Source organism: Crotalus tigris, unplaced genomic scaffold, assembly GCF_016545835.1.
Source record: "Crotalus tigris isolate CLP2741 ecotype Arizona unplaced genomic scaffold, ASM1654583v1 scf7180000018484.1034840, whole genome shotgun sequence".
NCBI classification, from domain to species: Eukaryota; Metazoa; Chordata; class Lepidosauria; order Squamata; family Viperidae; genus Crotalus; species Crotalus tigris.
In genome coordinates, this window is record NW_024097032.1 from 815,501 (window position 1) to 836,247 (window position 20,747).

The following is a 20,747-nucleotide window of genomic DNA, read 5'->3' on the forward strand; positions in this document are numbered from 1 at the left end:
TTGGGAAAAAATGTTTCCTAACATTTGTAAAGAAAAATAGAATGAAAGGTACCCCAGAAAATTGCCAAACTAAAAAGCAATTTCAGCTACAGGTAGGATTAGTGACAATCATATTTATCCATGTAAGTACATTAAACGTTGCAAATTGCCTTAACATGTTAGGACTGCAGCAGAGCAAATCAAAGAAGAATTGGTTCAGAATTCTGCCCTCAATATCAAACTCCAATCATCTATTTATGCTGCCTCATTTTCTATACATTTAATTAACTCACTATTTAGATTATTTCTATATGACCTGATCATGTCAATATCAGGTGATGTACAGAAAAACTGTCAATAACAAACAACATCTAAAAGTACCAACTTAAACAGCCCCCCTTAAATAATATTAAAAAAAAATCACTGGATATTCCTTGATAGAAGCTGAAAGCCTATTAGATTTTTTTAAAATAGTTTTAATGCTTTCTGAAACCCCTAAAATTAAAGGGGCAAAGGTATTTGGGGAGAGCAACATGTTTCACAATGGGGGGACTTACTACCAAGACCACATTCCTTGTGGCCTATACATCTTTTATCTCATTTGAGATTTGGGCCTTTACCAGGCTTTCTCTGGACATTTAGATAAGACAGAATCATAACAAGTAGGGTGGTCTTTGATGTAATCCAAGGCCAAACCATATAGGACTTTACAGATAATGATCAGTATTCTGAATTGGGTCCTGATGTTATACAGAATTGTTATTCTGCGATAGCCATTTTCACAGCAATCTGGCCTCTACTTTCTGTATCCGAAGATATATCACTGTGTACATATATATAAAATTATTCATTCTTACCTGTAGAAAAGATTAGAATGGTATTATTCCAAAGGCCATATCTCTTCAAGGCTGAAGTGATATTTCCCACAGCTTCATCCATTATGGAAACCATTCCAGCATATTTGCGTCTCTTTTCATCTTTGATAAAAGAATATGGTTCTATGTATTTTTCAGGCACTTGAAGGGGCTCATGGACAGATTGCAGGGCAAAGTAAAGAAATAATGGCTATAACATACACATGACCGAGGAAAAAAAAGATACCGTAGCATTAAATGAAACTGTCAGAAGAAAAAATGATAACATTTTCATCTATATATACTGCCTTCCTTATATTTTCACTTGGCTAGGGTAAAAAGCACTTGAGAAAACAGCTTTGCTTTCCATGTCTATGAAGTTCTGATAATGACCATAATCTCTGAATACAACTTTTGTTTAGTTTTTAAAAAAGCATCATTCTAAAAACATTTAGAATATAGAGAATAGGGCAGCTGAGTTAGAGGAACACATTTCCTGCAGAAACAAATGTTCAGGAGCCAAAGGCACTGACAAACATTTACAATAAGGTATGACTAGTTGAAAGACAGTTGGACCATAGTTCTATAACTTCCAACATGACTTCTGTCCTTCATTTTAGTTTTTGCAAAAGGAAACTTCATGAAGTTTCCACACACAATTTAGAATCCAGATTACCCAGGATTCAAAATGATATAAAACCCTAGTATAGTTATGTAAGATATGGCAAAGGTGAGGATGGCAGGAGAGAAACAGAAGCTCATGGATATGTAACTAAACACATGACTCCATTGTCCCTTTCACTATGATTAGTATGATATGTGAACCTAGTTAACTGGGCTCAGCTATGAAACATAATTAAATAAATCATGCTTTAGCATAGAAACCAGCAATGTAGAATCAACAGATGCCATGTCACTTGCAATGCCTCCAAATAACATTCAGAAGTTTTAAATAATAAAAATCATATTTATTTTTAAAATTATTCACAATCATACATGTTTGCCTCAAATCCCATGAGATATTAATGTTCCCATCTAAAGTCTTACGGATTTGGGGGATGAATTCCTGAAATATCTTTTTGCCATTTTGAATTATTTACTGCAACATCATATAAAACTGTATAATAGCAGCTCATGCTTGAAACAATTGATGGCACCTCACTTAATGCAATGGAAAAACCCAGACTATTATTTCTCTTGGAAATAATGCATGTTTAAACAAGGAACCTATCCATAAAGATGATCCTCTGCTTACAACATTCAAATATTTAGCTGTGTTGAAAAATGGATGTATGACCAATAAATACAATTATACCTTCTCAGTCTGATGACTTGCTATAAGATCAAGAGCTCTTTTTGTAAATACATTAGTAGAATACATATTTTTAAATCCACCAGCAATTTTTTCTCCATCTCGAAAGTCGAGAGCACATCTGGTCACATTTTTAGACACAATAGGCACGCAGCGCTCATGAGAATAATAATCTTCACTTCCAAGAAGGTAGCCTAAAACAAGGAGTGGTCAATTATGGTATAATTTCAGGAGAAAAAACTACAGAGATGCCCTAAACCTGAAAAAAGCTTCTCAGTTTTTTTTTTAAAACAAGTAAATAAACTCTATCATTTATTTGGCAATGTATTCCATCCTCTATTTAAATAAGAAAAAGTATAAATAGATACATTATCTAAAATTATTAAAAGCAATGCAATAATATTAAGCAGTTTAATATATCAGAAACATTGAAATTGAAATTATAGAATATTGAAGGCAAGAAATTTGTTCTGAAATTTGCAGAATAAACTGAATCAGGCTTGCAGCAACAGCTGTTCATACAACTTTTATGCTATTTATGTTCACATTCTTCAGGCAAGTGTAAAAAAAGTCTGATCTACTACTGACACCAACTGGTGATCAGAGACTGTCTCATCATAATAAGGTATTGCCATTATCAAGTAATGAAAAATTATGATTCTCTTATTATTGCTGGAATATTATGAATCCTTAAAACTAATAAATTCATCAATGATTAGCAATTTCTGAACAGAATGATAAGCTCTGTCTCTTAGGATATTTCCAACAGACTGCTCCAGCTTTAAAAGAGAGAGATTAAAGTAATTAGAGTATGCATATAGTTTTCATTTCCAGTTCTTCCTCTGAAACTGCCCTCAACAAAGCTGAAGATGACTGAGCAGTAAACTTCCATTGTATTAGAAACTGACATCTCTACAGAAACAACAATGCAGTATTACCTAATTTTCCCAACTTACTAAGTTTCCATTTGGTTTGTGTGGTTTTGCCTTGATGCATTCAGTGAACCTGGACATCAGAATTTGAAGCCTATGGGGTTTGCCTTAGGATAAAATTCCTGGCAGTCAATTACAATTTGGTCATTTAAAAAAAGAAATCATTACCAATCCAGGCTGCTGACAGAAATGATAGAATGTTCTTCGTATTCAGCATAAAGAAAGGATGAAAATAAGTTTGCTTACCAAAGTAAGTATCAAACCCTCTATGTGTAGGAAGACATTCTTTTCTGTACATTCCTAAATGCCACTTCCCCACCATGTGAGTAACGTAGCCTGCTTCTTTAAGCAACTCAGGCAGGAGTTTTTCGTCCAGCGGGACACAGCTTGGCTGACAAGGCCAAATTATTTGATGCTGTAAACCTGTATGGATCTAATGAAAACAAGTGTGCCTCACATATTAGTTCCCACACAATTTTAGGAAGCTTAACCAGTTCTGTCTACAGCAGTGTTGCTCAATCTTAACAACTTGAAGAAGTGTGGACTTCAACTCCCCAAATTCCCCCGTATTTTGCTTGCTGGGGAATTCTGGGAGTTGTAGTCCATACCTCTTCAAGTTGTCAAAGTTGAGAAATACTGGTCTAGAGTGACATATTTTTTTTATCACAACACAAATCTAATATTGGAAAAATCAATCGGGCAACTTAAAATATAACAAATTAAAGAAATATATGAAGATAAAGAGTAATTTGCATGATATATTTGTAAAAGAATGCTTAAACATAATTAACTTGCATTTACAGGACATTTGTGTTTGATTTTAAATAAAAGGAAGTCAAACCCAGAACTGTTATTCCAGTTCCTTCAGATTAGGCATAGTTATCTTATTACAGAAAATGTTAGAAATTGACTGAATTGTCTTCTTCCTCTTAATAACATCCTACCTATTACTTCCCTTCTGCATCTATGATAGAGTCAGGGAAGGGAGAGGCAGAAGGGAAGTAATAATGGAAACTTGGCTAGAGGATTGTACATTTTATTCCACTGCTACAGATATAACAGTAGACCTTCACTGGAAATATCCTCCCTTAACTGTTCAAATCTTGAGAAATCCCAAGGTTCACTCATGAATGCTAAGATTTTGTGAGATCTTATTACTCCTTTGCTTACGATCATTCATTTAGTGATCAAAGTTATAATAACAATTTAAAAAGTGACTTACAACTGGACTTTGCACTTACGACTATTGTAGTGTCCCAATGATTGCATGATCAAAATTTGGGTACTTGGCAACTGGCATGTATGGTTGCAGCGTGCCAGGGTCATGTGATCACCATTTGTGACTTTTCCAGCAGGCTTCCAACAATTGGGAAAGCCAGACTCATTTGACAATTGTAGATTTACTTAATGACTATGGTGGTGTATTTAATGACCATAGTAGAAAAGGTCATAAAACTGGAGCTTAAAAACCTCACTTAGCTAGAGAAGTTCTGATCCCAAATGTGGTCGTACCTCCAACAGAACATTTAAATACTAATGGCTGTATTTGTATTTATTATCCAAGTATGTATTAAAATATTGATCATTTTATATATATATATATATATATATATATATATATATATATATATTAATACATACTTGGATAATAAATACAAATATAAATACTTGGATAATAAATACAAATTGCCTACCCTGGAGGAATGGTTTTTTAAAGTTTCTTATTTATCTGAAATGGCAAAAATTTCTGCTTATCTGAAAGGGATTTTGTAAGAAACAGAAATTTCTTACAAATTTCTTCAGAATTGTCGCAATTCTTTTGCTTCTCCTTAATCTATTTCCAAATGGATAACCTCAGACTTCCTAGATGCAATACATAAAAAAGGGGGGGGTGTCAGGGAATCAACTCAAAATCTTAGGTAACAAGAAGCACTTATAAACACAAAGTTATTTAAGTCAGAGGTGCTAATTGCAAAAATTACCCCAGTTAATTTTTCTTAGTTCCCCCTCAATTCTACTATTAACATATTTTGGGCATAATACTGACAGAAAAATATAAAAGGCTTTGTGATTTTCTGCTCTCTCATCTCCTATCTTAAAAGGCACATGCTGCAAAAGGAAGTTATTACTAAACATTTTGCTAACATGGAAAAATATGTTTATAAAAATATCCATTTATAAGTTAGTTTCCATAGCAGATTAGAGAAGTTTAAGAATGCATAATACCTCTATTTTTTTTGAAAAAAAAAAGAGGATTTTTTAAAGGAGATTATCCATTTTTACTGTATTTTAAGAGCTTAAGACAATTTCTTATACAAGTAATCCTTGATCTTACGACCACAACTGAGCCCAAAATTTCTATTAAGTGAGACATTTGTTAAGTGAATTTTTCCCCATTTTACGACCTTTCTTGCCACAGCTGTTAAGTGAATCACTGCAGTTGATAATAACCCAATTGTTAAGTGAATCTGGCTTCTCCATTGACTTTGCTTATCAGAAGACTGCAAAAGGTGATCACATAATCTTGGGACACAGCAACAGTCATAAATATGAATCAGTTGCCAAGCATCTGAATTTTGATCACATGATCATGGGGATGCTGCAAAGGTTGCAACTTTGAAAAACAATAATAAGTCATTTTTTCACTGCTGTATAACTTTGAATGATAACTAAACGAACTGTTGTAAGTCAAGGACTACCTGTGTATCTGTTAAGACTGATTTAAGTAACAGAGTGAACATACTGAATAAATAACCATACTAGCTGAATTTATACAAAGTGAGGCTAAACAAATCAAAAGCATTATGTTTCTCATCTGCCTTTAATACTATCCAAGGCATCTTTTTATTTTGTTGGAGGAATTCAACATTTAAATGTACACTGTGTGAAATGCATTCTTTCATTTAACCTGAATCTGCCATAATTCAGCATGATTGGATGATTCTTATTTTCTCTACACTAACTACACCTGTATACATCTCTATTACACTTTATTTGCTTTTAAAAAAAAAACAAAATACCCCAAATATTGCAATATTTCCTTAGAAGTGATTATTGCTCTTCTCTGTAATTTTCCCAGCTCTATATTATTCTTTACGAACTATAGTGCATAGAATGGTATACAGCATTTCAGGACTGATCCCATTTCTCTAATCCTGGTTTTATTTTTAATTCATTTCTTAGAAACCTCAACTTGCCTTTTTCATAAGGAGCTAGGCTCACCTGGTATTTCCAACATTCTCCCAAACCACCAATCAACATATTCATAAAAACAGGAGGGTTGGCCCCATGAATTTAATTCATTAGTTTCTTACTTGGCCTTTCCTCTGGCAGCTCAGTGACATACACCCCCCTTGCTTCAACTTTCCTCAGTAACAACAATCCTGTCAAGTAGGTTAGGTTGAGATCAACTTGCTTCTATCGGTAACACTTTAACCTGGGTCTCCCCCCCCATCCCTTTATATTTGCATTATTTGGTCATGAATTCTCCTAATCTGTGAATGATATTATTTTGTTAAAAAGTCATCCTGCTTGACCCTGTTTTGAAAACCAAGATGGGCTTTAATTGATCCAATCTTTCTCTGCTTCAAGTTTAATTAACAGAATAACAAAATAGCAGAATAACAAAGTTGGAAGGGACCTTGGAGGTCTTCTAATTCAACCTGCTGCTCAAGCAGGAATCCCTATACCTTTTCAGACAAACTTCTTAGAAGAAGTTTCCATCCATTGCTTGTTTTGCCTTCAGGTACTTTGGAGAATAGGCTGACCCATTCTTCTGTGACAGTGCCTTAGATATTGCAACACTGCTATCATATCATCTATAGTCCTTTTCATTAAGCTAGGCATATCCAATTCCTCAACCATTCTTCATATGTTTTAGTGTCCAGTCTCCTAATCATCTTGTTGCTCTTTCTAATTCTTTATAGAACATAGAATAATAAAGTTGGGAAGGACCTTGGAGGTCTTCTAATCCAACCCCCTATTCAAGCAGGAGATCCTATGCTATTTTATAACAGGAAACTCTATTATAAAACGCTTTATCCTATCTGGGTAGGTTCAAAGCGTAATGTATTGAAGTGAATTACTTAGAATTGTTGGGTCACAAGACTGTCAGTTAAAGTGTCAGACTTGCTGTCTGCAGACTTATTATGTTTAAGCGGAAAGGATACTTGAATCCTATTGGCTGCCACCTATTGCTGAATGTATAAATACAGGTGGGGCAGTAGTTAATCAGGCTTCTTTTAATCTTGAATAACACAAAGTACGAACACCAGAGTTTTACCTCCTTCTGCAAGAGGAGCAGGGTGAGAAAAGAACTAGCTAATGTTTTAAATCTCACTGTCTTGGAAACAAGTTCAGCTGTTTTTCGCGCCTACCTGGTACCTGCCGGTTAGCAACTGACTGCGAGAGGGAGTACACAGGGGCTGCGTATAATAGCGCTCCAGACGTACTCCCTCGGCACCCAGAGCGTCCAGGTTCGGGGTGAGGATCTGGGAGCCGTGCCAGCCCACGTCGTTCCAGCCGAGATCGTCGGCCAGGATAAAGACCAGATGCGGTGACGTGTTTGGAGACCCTGCATTCAGATGACACAGTTGCATTAAAACCTGCAACCCCAGGAAGAGGAGTCGCCGAACCATCGCTTATCGCCTGATCAAGCAGGAACTGGGTAGATCGCCCGCCTATAAGGAAGAACTATGATCGAAAGGCGGGACCACCATCAAACTTAGCGAATCCGCTCAATTCGGAGGAAGCGGCTTCGCCCACCGCAATGAAAGGAGGCGGGACTGGAAGCCCGCTGGTTCGCTTGAAGCGCCTTTTTCTGGATGAACTTCACCGAGGTGCAGTTGGGAGGATTGGGCCCATGACGTGATGAACTGAATATTTGGTGGAGAATATAACTCCGAGAATCCGCTGGCCTGTTTTGTGCACTTTAAGCTATGCCCAGTTCCCATAAAAAAAAAATCCCCATTCAGAGAGCAGGTTTGCACCAGTGCAATCTTGCTGGAAGACAACTAGTATCCTTCATCCGCCGCTTTGCTGAATGGGGCTGTGGCTGTAGTGAACAGTTGGAGGGACACAATTTGCATCTTGGAGATAAAAAAGTGAGATTGGCCAGCTGTGAACATATAAGTGTACTAGGACCTAGATTTAACTCCACTTGTTTTACTCTCTCTCTCTATATATATATATATATACATAATATGCTTCATGGAATTAGCCAAGTTATAAGAATGATTTTAACTATAATATTGGCCTAAACTTCAGGGAACTGTAATCTAAGGATGGCCTGACCTAAACTTTGTGGCAAGATTCTACCAAACAACTTATTTTTTTCTTGCTGTAATGTACAGTATTTCAGTTAGTGGTCAGGAAGTGTAATAATCACTCGACACTATTTCATCCACAGACCCTTCCTTGCTATTTTCTTACAAAAATCTGTTGAAATAAAACATGGAAATAGTAATGCCTATTGTGTTTATCAGAGAAAATATATAAATATTAATCTAAACATTAAAGAGTTGGCTTTTAAGCCAATATTCACAGTTGATTTATAATTATCCAGTTAATAAAATTAGTCAATAGATAAGGTATATGTTGTCCATTTGACACATTACCTTATATACCATATATGTGTATACATATACATACACGTATGTCTATACTGTATGCGTGTGTGTATGTATATATGTATATGTATATATATGCAATAATATAATCTTCAAGAATAATCTGATTTTTGTACTAGTAGTACCAAATCGGACTAAAAATACATTTGATCTGTAGAATTCAGCTGCATGTTTGTCCTCAGTGCTTCATCACTTTTTTATATTACAGATAATATAATAAAGGGATAGTAATTTTATCTGGCACTTGATATTAATACCTAGTTTCACCTCTAAAAAGGTATTTTATTTATTGATAGCAAAACTCATTTATCTTATAAGAACCTGAATATGTATGCCTTTTTTGATATAAGCAATCTCCCAATATTAACTGAATGTTCAAAGAACAGAATTGTTTAACATCATAAAACAAATTTTGAGTTGGTTATGTGATAGATTTATTAATTCAATTTTATACACATTTAAAAGAAAACAGCAAAATATTTCATGCTATGTAGATGATTTCCTACATAATATATTTTTTTTATTTAAAAAAAAGGGAGTAGGAAGCCTTATGTGAAAAGGCTGTTAATTTTCTAAACTACAAACTTCTTGATAAAGAGATTGCTTTACAGTTTTCTTTCCACAATAACAAAAAAGATACATTTTTGACCTATTGTGAGATTAAACATTTCTGGAGGAGATCAGAGGAAGGTAATGAAGGCACCAATTATTCAGGATATAGGAAGAAGAAAGCAGGAACTTGTCACTAAATGACTCTGTATGATCACCTTGTTTAGCACATAAAATCCAGTCCCAAATGCCATTTGAACTACTTACAGTCCTAATAGAATATTCTCACACAGAATTTTCTGCTTTACAAAATTTTGCTGAAATTTCCTGTTCAGATTGAATCAAATATGTCAGTTATGTGATTCATTTTAACCTGCTTCAGGTGCTTCACAGGACCAGAGCATAAAAGAAAAAAATAGGTTTAAATTGATTTGATTTGCATTTGTTACTTATTTTTTATAATATATCCAGATGGCAGTATTCACATTTTCCCAACAATATTTTGTTGTCCAGAAAAGGCCTTTTTCTTTTTATAGTAGTTCTGTTACCTTTAATGCAACAACTTTTTCTGCTAATGTAAAACATTCCAAGCATAAATATAAGCAATAAAATCCACTGTTTTTGCTATTTTGTTATCTCAAAAAATCTTACAAGGAGTTGATCACCCTCTTAATGCTCAGGTGGCAGATAGAAGCACTCATGAAGTTCTTTCAAACCAAAGTTCTTTCAACTGACCGGAAATACAGAAACTAGTATCTTCATTGGTCTTGTTCAATCCCCTGAAGAAATAGTGTACTTTCCAAACAGGTTGAATTTTTGTCTGCTTGTTATTGTGGGAAGGAAGTTATAAACAAATAGTCTTCGAATTACAACCACAATTGGGACTGAAATAAACATTGGACTGCACCCAATTTTACACCCTTTTTTGCCATGATTGTTAAGTGAATCACCAGGTCATTAAGCAAATCATAAAATATATTCTGGTTTCCAAGGGCCTAAATCGCAATCACATGACTGAGGACACTGTGATGGTTGTTAAAATGAGAACTGGTCATAAATCACCGTTTTCAGCACCATGGTGACTTGAATAGCTGCTAAACATGTGGACATAACTCTAGGACTACCTGTAACCTCAATACAAAAACAGTAGCTTTGCAAAATCCTTGTTTTCTTTTTAATATACTGTTTTGCAAGTTGTAATTCTCCCTTTCTTTTCCCCTTGATTTTTAAAGATCAATGGACAGTAATATCTCCCTTAGATCAGAATTACTCATCAATTATTTAGAGATGAGCTATTATATTTCTGGCACATAATTAAACACTTCACACAATAAAGGTACAGGTAATTTGGATATAGGCATACAGATAAAATCAGTGTTCTTAAAATCAGTTTGGAGGAGCCTACTAAACACTACAGTATTGAATGTTTTAAGTATGTAAACATGCTTTTTTTCCTCCTGAATATTTCCTTATGGACAATTATTGTTGCTGACATTTTTGTTACATTTTTCCCCAAATGAAATGCAAATATTCACATGTTTTTTTTACTCCAGACAAGCTCTTTCAAATGAACTTTCGTATTTACGATCTTGTAATTCAAATCACATGGATTTCAAATATAGAATATTTCAAATCAAGTTAATCCCATCTTAATTGTCAATCATGACAATTATGTGATCCTTTATTTATACTTTAGAACTTCTGCCTTTCTTCTGAAGCCGTGTTCTTGTTGGTTCAGTCATTACCAGTGGTTCTTGAACAAGAGTTGCTGGGTAATTTTTGCCTAGCAATTCAACCTCCAGCTTCTGTCCAACTTTACTGAGTTCCATAGGAACATATGCAAAAGCCAGACTTCGCTGAGTACTATAGCTGTAACATCCAGATGTGGTGTTGCCAATAACCTGAAAAATTAAAATTTATCACTATAGATTTATAAAATAAAATACACAGTTGATACAATTTGTGTTTCTAAATATTTCACTTCTAACATACATAGTGTGCAATAAAATCAAATATATGATATTAGTTTAAACATAGTGACAAAATATTGAGATTATATTGATGCTTAGATGATATAATTCTGTTTGGGCCATCTTTGTCCAATGGGGAAAATATTGCAAGTTAATTCCTATGCTTGACAAAAAATCTACTAGAGCAGCAGTTCTCAACCTATGGGTCACGACCCCATTTGGGGTAGATCGACCATTTCACGGGAGTTGCCAAGCAAGGCTGTCCGTCATTTTTTTTCCCCTTTTCCGGGGGGTGCCTTACCTTCCTTGGGCTGGGCCAGCTGGTGGCCTAGCCAGTGGTTGGCCTGCTCCGTCTCTGCCGCTTGCCAGCTACGCCTCAGCTGGCGCAGGGGGCGGCACCATGCATGCACGGCGCTCCCGGACAGGGAAAGTCCTCGACTTACGACTGGTTGGGTAGTCCTCGACTTACAACCAGTTTAGTCCTCGACTTATGACCGGTTTAGTCCTTGACTTACGACTGGTTGGGGGTCGGGGCATTAAAAAGGCTGAGAACCACTGTACTTGAGGCTAAATATTGTCTGACTTCCTTAAATGCTACAATCCCAACTCAAGTAGGAGGGTTCAGACTAAGAAATGCTGATTTACAGCAAATATAGTATACATGCACCCACACCTTCTACTTTCTGAAAAGCACATTAGCTTTTGCAACTAAATCTACTGAAAATGATAGCCATTTTAAAAAATGGAAGTAAATACAAAGGAGGTTCCAGAAAAATGTTCTTCAATTATCTGAACTAAAATCTGCTTGCCTTGTTATTATACCAGACACTTTCATTTCCTTCAGGGTCAACATCATCTGTTTTCAAGGTGAGACACACAAGTTTTCGTTCGAGCCCCTTTTCTTTAATCTGTTTCAGTGCTTTCTTTCCTATGAAGTCTGCTGGCTGGGGAAAAATGAGAGTAAGTGATTAGCAGATATTGACAAGGCTATAGATGTAGGTTTTTGAGAATTAACTGGAAATTAAGTAAGGTTTAAAGTCTGGACAATGTGGAAGACAGCATTGGTTGTACTTGTTTGCAGAGCCAGGATGGTGGGGGATGTCCAATGCCTGGAAGCTGAGTTTTGATGGAGAAGAATAGGTTTAGGACAGGCTGAAGCACAGCAAAATTGAATGGCTGTTGGTCTTTGGCCTCCTGGTACTAGGAACCTTCCATCTTTGAACTAAACAGCATGGCATGTTATTTGAAACTGGGTCTTGAGTCTTCCTAGACTCTCAGTTCCTTTTTAAAAAGTAGGTCGCAAGCTATGGGTTGGAAGGCCATAAAGTTCTGTGACACATAAGCCTGTCTACAGTTGGAAGCCTGATTGCTAAGTGAAACTTGAATGCTTCTGAATAGTTAATGGAACGCAGAGCAATTGGAAGGCTTCCCAAAAGCATTTAATTAGTTTCTTGTTTTTATCCATAAAGACTTTTTATGGAATAGTGAGTTCAACAGGAATAATTTTATCAAGAGATGGCACTTCCACTAGTTACTGGAATAGAATAGAGATGGATGCCTATGCTCCTGCCTCCAGAATTGCAATTTAAATTGGTTAGATTTCAAAGAAGTGCCTGTGCCAGATTGTCATTATGAAGCAATTATATATTCAACACAGTGGAGAAAATCTTGTAACAACCTAAGCAACACATTCAGAGAAGCAGCTTTTCAACCAGTCTTTTTGTCAATGGAAAAAGATATATATTTTATCTCCTCAGCAAGGGATCAAAATAAAATGTAAGAAGAAAACTACAATGCCTTTTCCTTTCCATAGGTACATAGTATTATGAAATATTGTGAATACTACTACATTCATTATCCCTCCCTCCTATTTACTTTAGCTTTTCTCTGCATTAGTCAGAAGTGAGGGCTATGCTATGAAAAATCATGATCATTCAATTTGCAGATAAAAAGAATAGTGACAACAGCATCATATGTCATCCAAGAATCAGTTCATTTGTATAAATATTCTGGACCAGAAAAGAGAAGAGAAACATTTTTTTTTAAGTGAGAGCAAGCCATAAGAAATGAAAACAATAAAGTCTGCTTAAATATTTGGTCAGCAATGATTTCTGAAGTAAGCATGGCCAATTTCTACAGTTCACTTTAATAAAATGATGGCTGAGAAAATAATGAGAGATGCTTATAAATGCTATTGGAGGATAAAAAGAGTGAACCCAACTGAACATGAGTTAAGAGCCTTTGGGGGGGGGATTACCTTATGGCAATAAGGGCAGCAAAAAGTAGTTATTACTCTGCTCTTATTGCATCACAGAGTGCCCAATTGGTGGCCCTATTTCAGAATAACCAGGTTCCCCCTTGATTAGAAGGTGTCACAGAAATATCTGCAGGGCTGCAATGAGGACTATTCTAGGTATCCATTAAATTGGATTCATTTTGAGTTGGACACTGGCTCTATAGGTCATTTGGGTTTGGCCAAGGCCCAGTCATGCTCAGTTAATTGGAGAAGAGTTTGAACTCTGCCTTGAGGTGCACTTTCCCAGTGAGAATTGATGCACAACATGGGGGTCAATTTGGTCATCCTTGCTATATTTGTTCTTCATTTTTAAAATTTACAGTGTTTATTTATTTTGTAAATAAAATATTTACAAAATTATTTTGTTTTATTTATTTCGTAAATCAGTTGTTGGGATTTGAGCATCTTATGGATGATCATAATACAAATTTATGTTGCAAAAGATCAGTGTCTATATTAAAAGTTTAAAGAAATAAATAAGACTGTGGCTATCAAAATTAGCTATTATGGGATACCTGATAATATAAATTGAATATACTCTTGCTTTTGGTTGATTCCAGTACTTGCAACCCTCATCTATATAATTCCATATATTGTCCCTACAAACTATAATTAAACTCTGCCTATAAAAGAAGCACATTTAAATACAACTAATCTCCCCAGTGCTTATCTTCAACATTATTCATCTGATACTCATAAATCTATAATTTATAAATGGAACAAATTGTTTGCATAAAGATTAATACAGCAATTATAACTAGAGCCTTGAGTGTGATCTGACAGCAGAGGTGCGAATGGTTTAATGGTCCCTTCTATCTTAATTGCATAGAAGACACTTCACTACCCTGAATATATAGAAAGAGGGACAGTTAAAGTTATTCTGACCTGATCAGCATCAGCATTTCATTACATATGTTTTATGATGGATATATGTACAAAAAATGTTTACTTCTAGGTTTCAGGAGAACAGTTAAAATTTGGTAATTTTATTAAGTATGGGGGGAAGGTATGCTGTAATTGAAGACTTGAATTTGGCTGACAAGTTACATTGTACATTTTCTTTTATATGAATGTATTAAGTTCATTTTATTGGTTTATTTATTTGAATAGTTGAAAAAAAATGGAGTAAATAAATAATGAACAAATTCACTCTTAAATGTTAACTCAATATCCTGGTAATTTAAGCAAAGATATGACATTTTACCCCTAAAGACAACCAATATTTCACAAATTCACGTTTCAAATATTTGTGCCAAATTTATTTTTCTAAAGATACGTAGTCAAGAAAATATTGTGTATATTGCATTATTAGTTCTAAAAAGTCTTTTGGGTGGTTAAATTAAATGCAACATCTGCAAATCATTTTAATTTATATTCTTGATTTCATAATTTAAACTTCTGAAAATGTATTTTCTGGTATTTTCTTTGCTAATTGTAATTGTAATAGAAATAAAGAAGGGAAGAGGTGACCAGACTTATTTCCTTCATTATACTATATTTTTGTAATAAAAATCTGTTTATATCTGATGCATTCTCAAAGATAATTCCCAAAGATCATAAGGACTAGCCCAACCTCAATAGCTGTAGCAATTACAAGAATTTAAGTACCCAAAATAGCATGGAATATGGATAGTAACTCCCAGATTATAAGATTATTATTTTATCTGGTGAAGGAAATAAAAGGAGGCAATTAAGGACAATAAAAAACCTCTCTGTTTTTAGTGTACTGAAATCTGTCAAAAGCTATGTGTAATCTTTTAATAGCATGATTTATTTGCTAAATCACTTGTGAATGCTGGAATAGATCCAAATTATACACACAAAAACTACTCAGCTGCATAAGAGCACAGCATCTGCTGCAATCTGCTTCAACTGTCACCTTAAAATACATAGGAGGCCATACTTGTGCAGTACTTTCAAATTAATTATTCTTCACTGGCTGTTTTTGACTAATTGCAAGACGACCTTCTAAAATAAATTCCTTTCATAGTCAAGCAAAGATATGACATTTTACCCCTAAAAACAACCAATATTTCACAGATTCATGTTCCAAATACTTGTGCCAAATGTATTTTCCTAAAGTTACAATCAAGAAAATATTTTTTGAAACTGTTTCCCCTTTTTACAATAAAATATTTAATGAACTAAATAAGGTCACAATCATATCGTTAGCTGATTAGAAACTGATTACAAAATTACAGAATTGCCTTTGCTAAGCAATATGGTTGTAAAGTGTGACATCACATGACCATGCCACTTAGCAATCCAGCTCCAGCAGTCCCAGCTGTTGTTAAATGAGGACTATAATTGCAATCACATGACTGTAGCTCTTTGCCATTTTGTAATTGTGAGATGGTGCCAATCATATGACCATGGACACAATGTAATGGCCAGAATTCTGAGGACTGTTTTAATAGTGCCAAGGTAAGTTTCAATGGCTGCTGAATGTGCGTTTGTTAAACCAATCCATTTTAAGGCAAAGGCTTTGCTTTTCTAGTCAGCTATTTTTCAATTACGCTCTCCTTCCATTAAAGAGCTTCTTCCCAAACAGGTAGGGAGTCCTTGAGTTACCACCGTTCTGTCAATCCTTTCAGTAAACCTGACAGAATGAGCTAATTCTATTTCATTATAAGGCTATATTAACAGAATCTTGCAAGTCTAAAAGTACAAAGCCTGATCAATTAAGTTGGGTCCTTCCAAAATTTATTTTTCTGACTCAGGTTTCTCCTTCTCTTGTTTCCTAAGTAGTATATTTTTCCCTTGTCCCTCAAGGTCATTCCCACATACAGTACCATTACACAGTCATTTAGCAATCATTTTGAAGCAATGGAGGTGATGAATTCATGGTATTTATGTCCAGTCCTGAAGTTAGAGTCACTGAAGTGCTCTCTTGGCCATGATTTCAAAATTCAGGCACGTCACATCCTCCCCTCACTTATGAAGGGCACTTCAGATTTCCCGCTGCCTGTTTCTCTCCCATCTCTGCTCTTTTGACTGCCCTGTATACCAGCACTCCTCAGTGGCCCTGGCATAGGGATTGAAGAAAGGGCCAGAGACTTTTAGCAGTCTTAGCTAGGCCTTGCAGAGACTGGGTGGCAAGAGTTGAAGAGGAGGCAGTCCATTACCTTACTGAGGTTTGGGCTTGGCAAAGATCAAGCCAGGTGTGACTTGGATCAAGGTGGGATTCAGTTATGGGTGGCAACAGGGAGTGCTAGATTGCTGTCACTAAGCAATGTGATCACATGATGTTGCACTTCATTTAACATCGCATTGCTTAGCAATGGACATTCCAGTCCCAATGGTTGTTGTAATTTGAGGACTATCTATAGCTATGATTCTTTCTAACATTCTGTCCCATCACCATCACTCCCTGGCTCTGGAGTAAGTTTTGTTCAGCACACTTATTCTTTCCTGTTTGTTCTCCCCGTCCATGGGGTACTTCCATGGATTTCAGCACTTTTCTGCTACCAGATCCCATTTGATTCCTGCATTATTATTCTCTCTGAATTAGTAATTGGACTACACATTATCATTCAGATGGTCTATAGTATCAGAACAGTATCTATTTCTACTGTGATGTAAGTCTCTGAATTCAGTCACAAAGCCAAGAAGCAGCAGGAGAAAAGGAGGAAATAAAAAGCAGTGTGTGTGTGTGTGTGTGTGTGTGTGTGTGTGTGTGTGAGAGAGAGAGAGAGAGAGAGAGAGAGAGAGAGAGAGAGAGAGAGAGAGAGAGAGCGAGCTCTCCAGGTATAGAAATGTATAGATTTCAGTTTGCAAATAGCAGTCTTTCCTCTGCCCCAAGGATAGAAGGAAGTACATCAGTATGAGTATGAGAGGACCCCGTATCAGGACAGATTTAGAGGTCATGCAATCAGTACCATTTTGGATTCTTTAAAATAATAAATGAAGACTATTGCAAAACCTCTGAAACCTTTCTTGTAATTTTTTCTAAATAAGTAGTAAAAATTGTTTAAAGATTTAATATTTTTCTACCATATTAGAATATTTTTCTATTTGCTATATATTATTTCTCTTTTTAATTAAATTTATAATTAGCTTATATTTTATGAGAGTGTTGCTTTATATTTAAAAGAAAAGTTCTTAATTTTAACAACTGGAATCCGGAATTCTGGCTGGCAAAGCAAAATATTAAGTCCATATTTCAAGTCTTTGAATCCAATTAATTCTCCCCAATTTTTTCTTTACAAATTTTTCTTTTCTTTTAAGGCTTAGAATATGTACATTTCTGCAAATGTGCTTATCATTGAATACAGTAAAATATTTAGAAAGCCCAACTTTACATTAGGAAATTATCTCTCAGAAATGGTTTAATTACTCGTATAGAATACTGAACTAGGACAAATATTAATTGCCTTAAAAATGAGCCCAATTCATATTCAATGGGATAGGAATCCAAAGCTTCTATCATCGTACTAAACATCCTAAGTATGTAAGAAGAAAGTTCTGACCAATATTCCAAACTGATCACCTCCAGATATGCTGAACTTCAATTCCCCTAATATTGCTTTGCTGGGATATTTTCTAGATAACATGGATGTGCAAGTGTAAATGTATGTGTATATGCATACATGCATGCACACACACACACACACACACACACACACACACACACACACACACAAAGGAGAGATAATTTAAAAATGAGAAATGCTAGGGAGGAATTTCTCATTCTCCAAGAAGATTATCCCAGCTTTTATGGTAAAACTGTAAACTTCTAACTTGAACACAACAGAAAGTCTGGTATTATAACTTTTAATCACATCTCACATAGCAAGTTCTAGTTTAATAGTACTAACGAAATAAAAATGTTTGCAAATTGTAAAAAAATTCCAACCCTCATTTCCCGATTTGACCACCATATTAATAACCAGATAATTATACATAAATCATTATAATTATGCACAGATAATTAATCTGTAGTAAAACAGCTGTGTGCAATTTTGTATCGGAACTTCTTATTTCAGCTAGGTTTGAATTGTATAAAGGAAACTGCTTTGATCCCCAAATTACTTGGAAAGTGCCAAAAAATGAAATTAATTAGTAGATCACATTATAATTTGTTATCTACTAAAATCGCAGCATGGACTGGGAAATGAGACAGAAGGAATGAACATTGCTACATACACCAACGTACACTACTGTTGAAGCGTATAATTATCTGGTGTTGTTTTGTAGATTCAAATATAGCTATTTGCAAACAAAGGAAGGAAGAATAAGTAATTAAAGTGTAGTAGAAAAAAATTAAACCCACCTTATTTAATTTGATAAAATATTGCAGTCCAGCTTCCAGAGGATTGGTGTCGCAATTCATCTGTTAAAAAAAAGGTGCAATAAAAAACCACTAGGTGGCATATTTTTTCTCATTTCTTGTGATGTCCAGCAAATGAAATCTATATTTTACATTAATAAAATGTTTATTTATTAAATTAGCATAGTTCTTAATAAAATTTATATACTAATCTTATACTATTCCCATTAAAAATAAAATGTAAGCTTCAACATCCATTGCAAAATCAACAGTGCATAAATGATAAAGGAGCTGTGATCATAATGATAAAAGCACATTTTTAAAAGCAAGACAAATCAGGAAACCCATAAAATTACCTTTACTCAATCAGACCAGTAAAAGTTATTTCTATGTGAAAAGCAGCTCTTCCTAGGACTTTAAAAATGAACTTTTCTGTAGGTTTAGCTAGAGATACTAGTGATTAAACCTAAATATTTTACATGTATGCTACAGCATTAGACAAATATATGTTACACATTCTGGCTGGATTTCTGATGTTCTAAGTGGTATCTTGGCTCTCCAGACATTGGAGAATTCCTATTCAGGGGCTGGTTATTCATTAGAAGGCTCACAGCCACTAATTAGCTAGATTGATTATTTTATTTTAGGCTAGAATAAAGTAATATAAAATAGAAAAATAGTGTGGTTCACAGCAAATGGAGTACCCACATTGTACCTGATGAATACGTGTGTGTGTGTGTGTGTGTGTATGTCATCATCATCATTTTAGCTATTGTCTATCCATTTTAGGATGAACATGCATCTGCCGCATGTTTCCAACCAACATGGTCCTGAGCTTTCTTTTACCAATTGGGCCTGCAATACTTGCTGATGTCGTTCCATCTTGTTTTAGGTCTCTTTCATGGATGCTTTTTATCATTTGGGATCCATTCTATGACTGCTTTGGTCCACCTGCCATAAGTGCTTCTTGCTGTGAAACCAACCCATTTCCATTTCAATTCTTTTACTCTCTTGAATTGATGATACTGTATACTATTGTTTGTTCTCTAACATGTGCATCTATCTTGTCTTGTAATGCTGAGCATATATCTTTCCATGGGTCTTTGCACCACTCGTAGCTTTTGTATTGATTGTGAGGTTAGTGTTCATATTTCACTGGCATATGTTAGAGCAGGTAGCACACACTGATTGAAAACTTTTCAGGCATAGGGAGAGGTTGTTCTTGAAAATTATGCCTAGTTTGCCGAATGCCTGCCAACCACATTTAACACAACTTTCAATTTCCTTTATTGTATCACCTTCCATTAAGACCTGTTGGCCAAGGTATATGTAGTGGTCAACTACATCTAGTTCTTCTCCAAATAAATATTTTTTCTTTCTTTGGTAAATTTATTAAACAAAACCTGGCTCTTTTTCAGGTTTATTTTCAAGCCAAATGGTTCTCCTGCTTTGTGCAGCTCTTATATGTGTCTCTTGTAGCTCTTCTGGGTCTTGTGAGAACAACACCAAATCTTAAGTAATTTAAATAGGTGCTATTGATTTTTATTCCATCTTTTGCCCAGTCTAGTTTGCAAAATACTTCTTCAAGGCAGGCTGAGAAAAGGATAGGTGATATTGTAATGCCTTGTCATATACCTCGTTCTATGCTGATTTCCACTTTAAGATCTTTAAGGCAAATTTTGCCATTCCTTTTTCATATATTGATTATAGTAAGTTTATATAAGCCTACTCCTTGGATGAGCAATGCCTTAATTATTGCTTGTTGGAATACTGAGTCAAACGCCTCTTTGTAGTCAATGAAAGCCATGCACAAACACATGGTGTACTCAATGTGCCTTTCAGTGACTTGATGAACAACAATTTCATTCCTAACCAGAAGTGCTATTTGCTTATGAAGCCAAAAAGGTACCATCATACAGAAGAAGAACATTCTATGGATTGCAGAAGTACTTTTATATG

The 20,747-nt window shown here is 35.1% G+C and overlaps 2 protein-coding genes across 4 annotated transcripts in view; both read right to left on the bottom strand.

Moving 5' to 3' along the window:
• The window catches only part of ARSB (arylsulfatase B), a 71,592-nt gene extending 63,841 nt beyond the window's left edge, over positions 1-7,751 (bottom strand). The window contains exons 1-4 of the mRNA XM_039352828.1: positions 7,454-7,751; positions 3,324-3,510; positions 2,149-2,339; positions 837-1,044 (exon numbers count right to left, since the gene is read on the bottom strand). Of these exons, the coding sequence (XP_039208762.1) occupies positions 837-1,044; positions 2,149-2,339; positions 3,324-3,510; positions 7,454-7,714 (847 nt within the window). The 5' untranslated portion in view covers positions 7,715-7,751. The remainder of the gene's footprint in view (positions 1-836; positions 1,045-2,148; positions 2,340-3,323; positions 3,511-7,453) is intronic.
• Positions 7,752-9,121: 1,370 nt separating this feature from the next.
• The window catches only part of DMGDH (dimethylglycine dehydrogenase), a 49,488-nt gene continuing 37,862 nt past the window's right edge, over positions 9,122-20,747 (bottom strand). For all 3 annotated transcript variants that reach the window (XM_039352832.1, XM_039352830.1, XM_039352831.1), the window contains exons 14-16: positions 18,792-18,851; positions 12,033-12,167; positions 9,122-11,154 (exon numbers count right to left, since the gene is read on the bottom strand). In XM_039352832.1, coding sequence (XP_039208766.1) covers positions 10,939-11,154; positions 12,033-12,167; positions 18,792-18,851 — 411 coding nt within the window. In that variant the 3' untranslated portion in view covers positions 9,122-10,938. The remainder of the gene's footprint in view (positions 11,155-12,032; positions 12,168-18,791; positions 18,852-20,747) is intronic.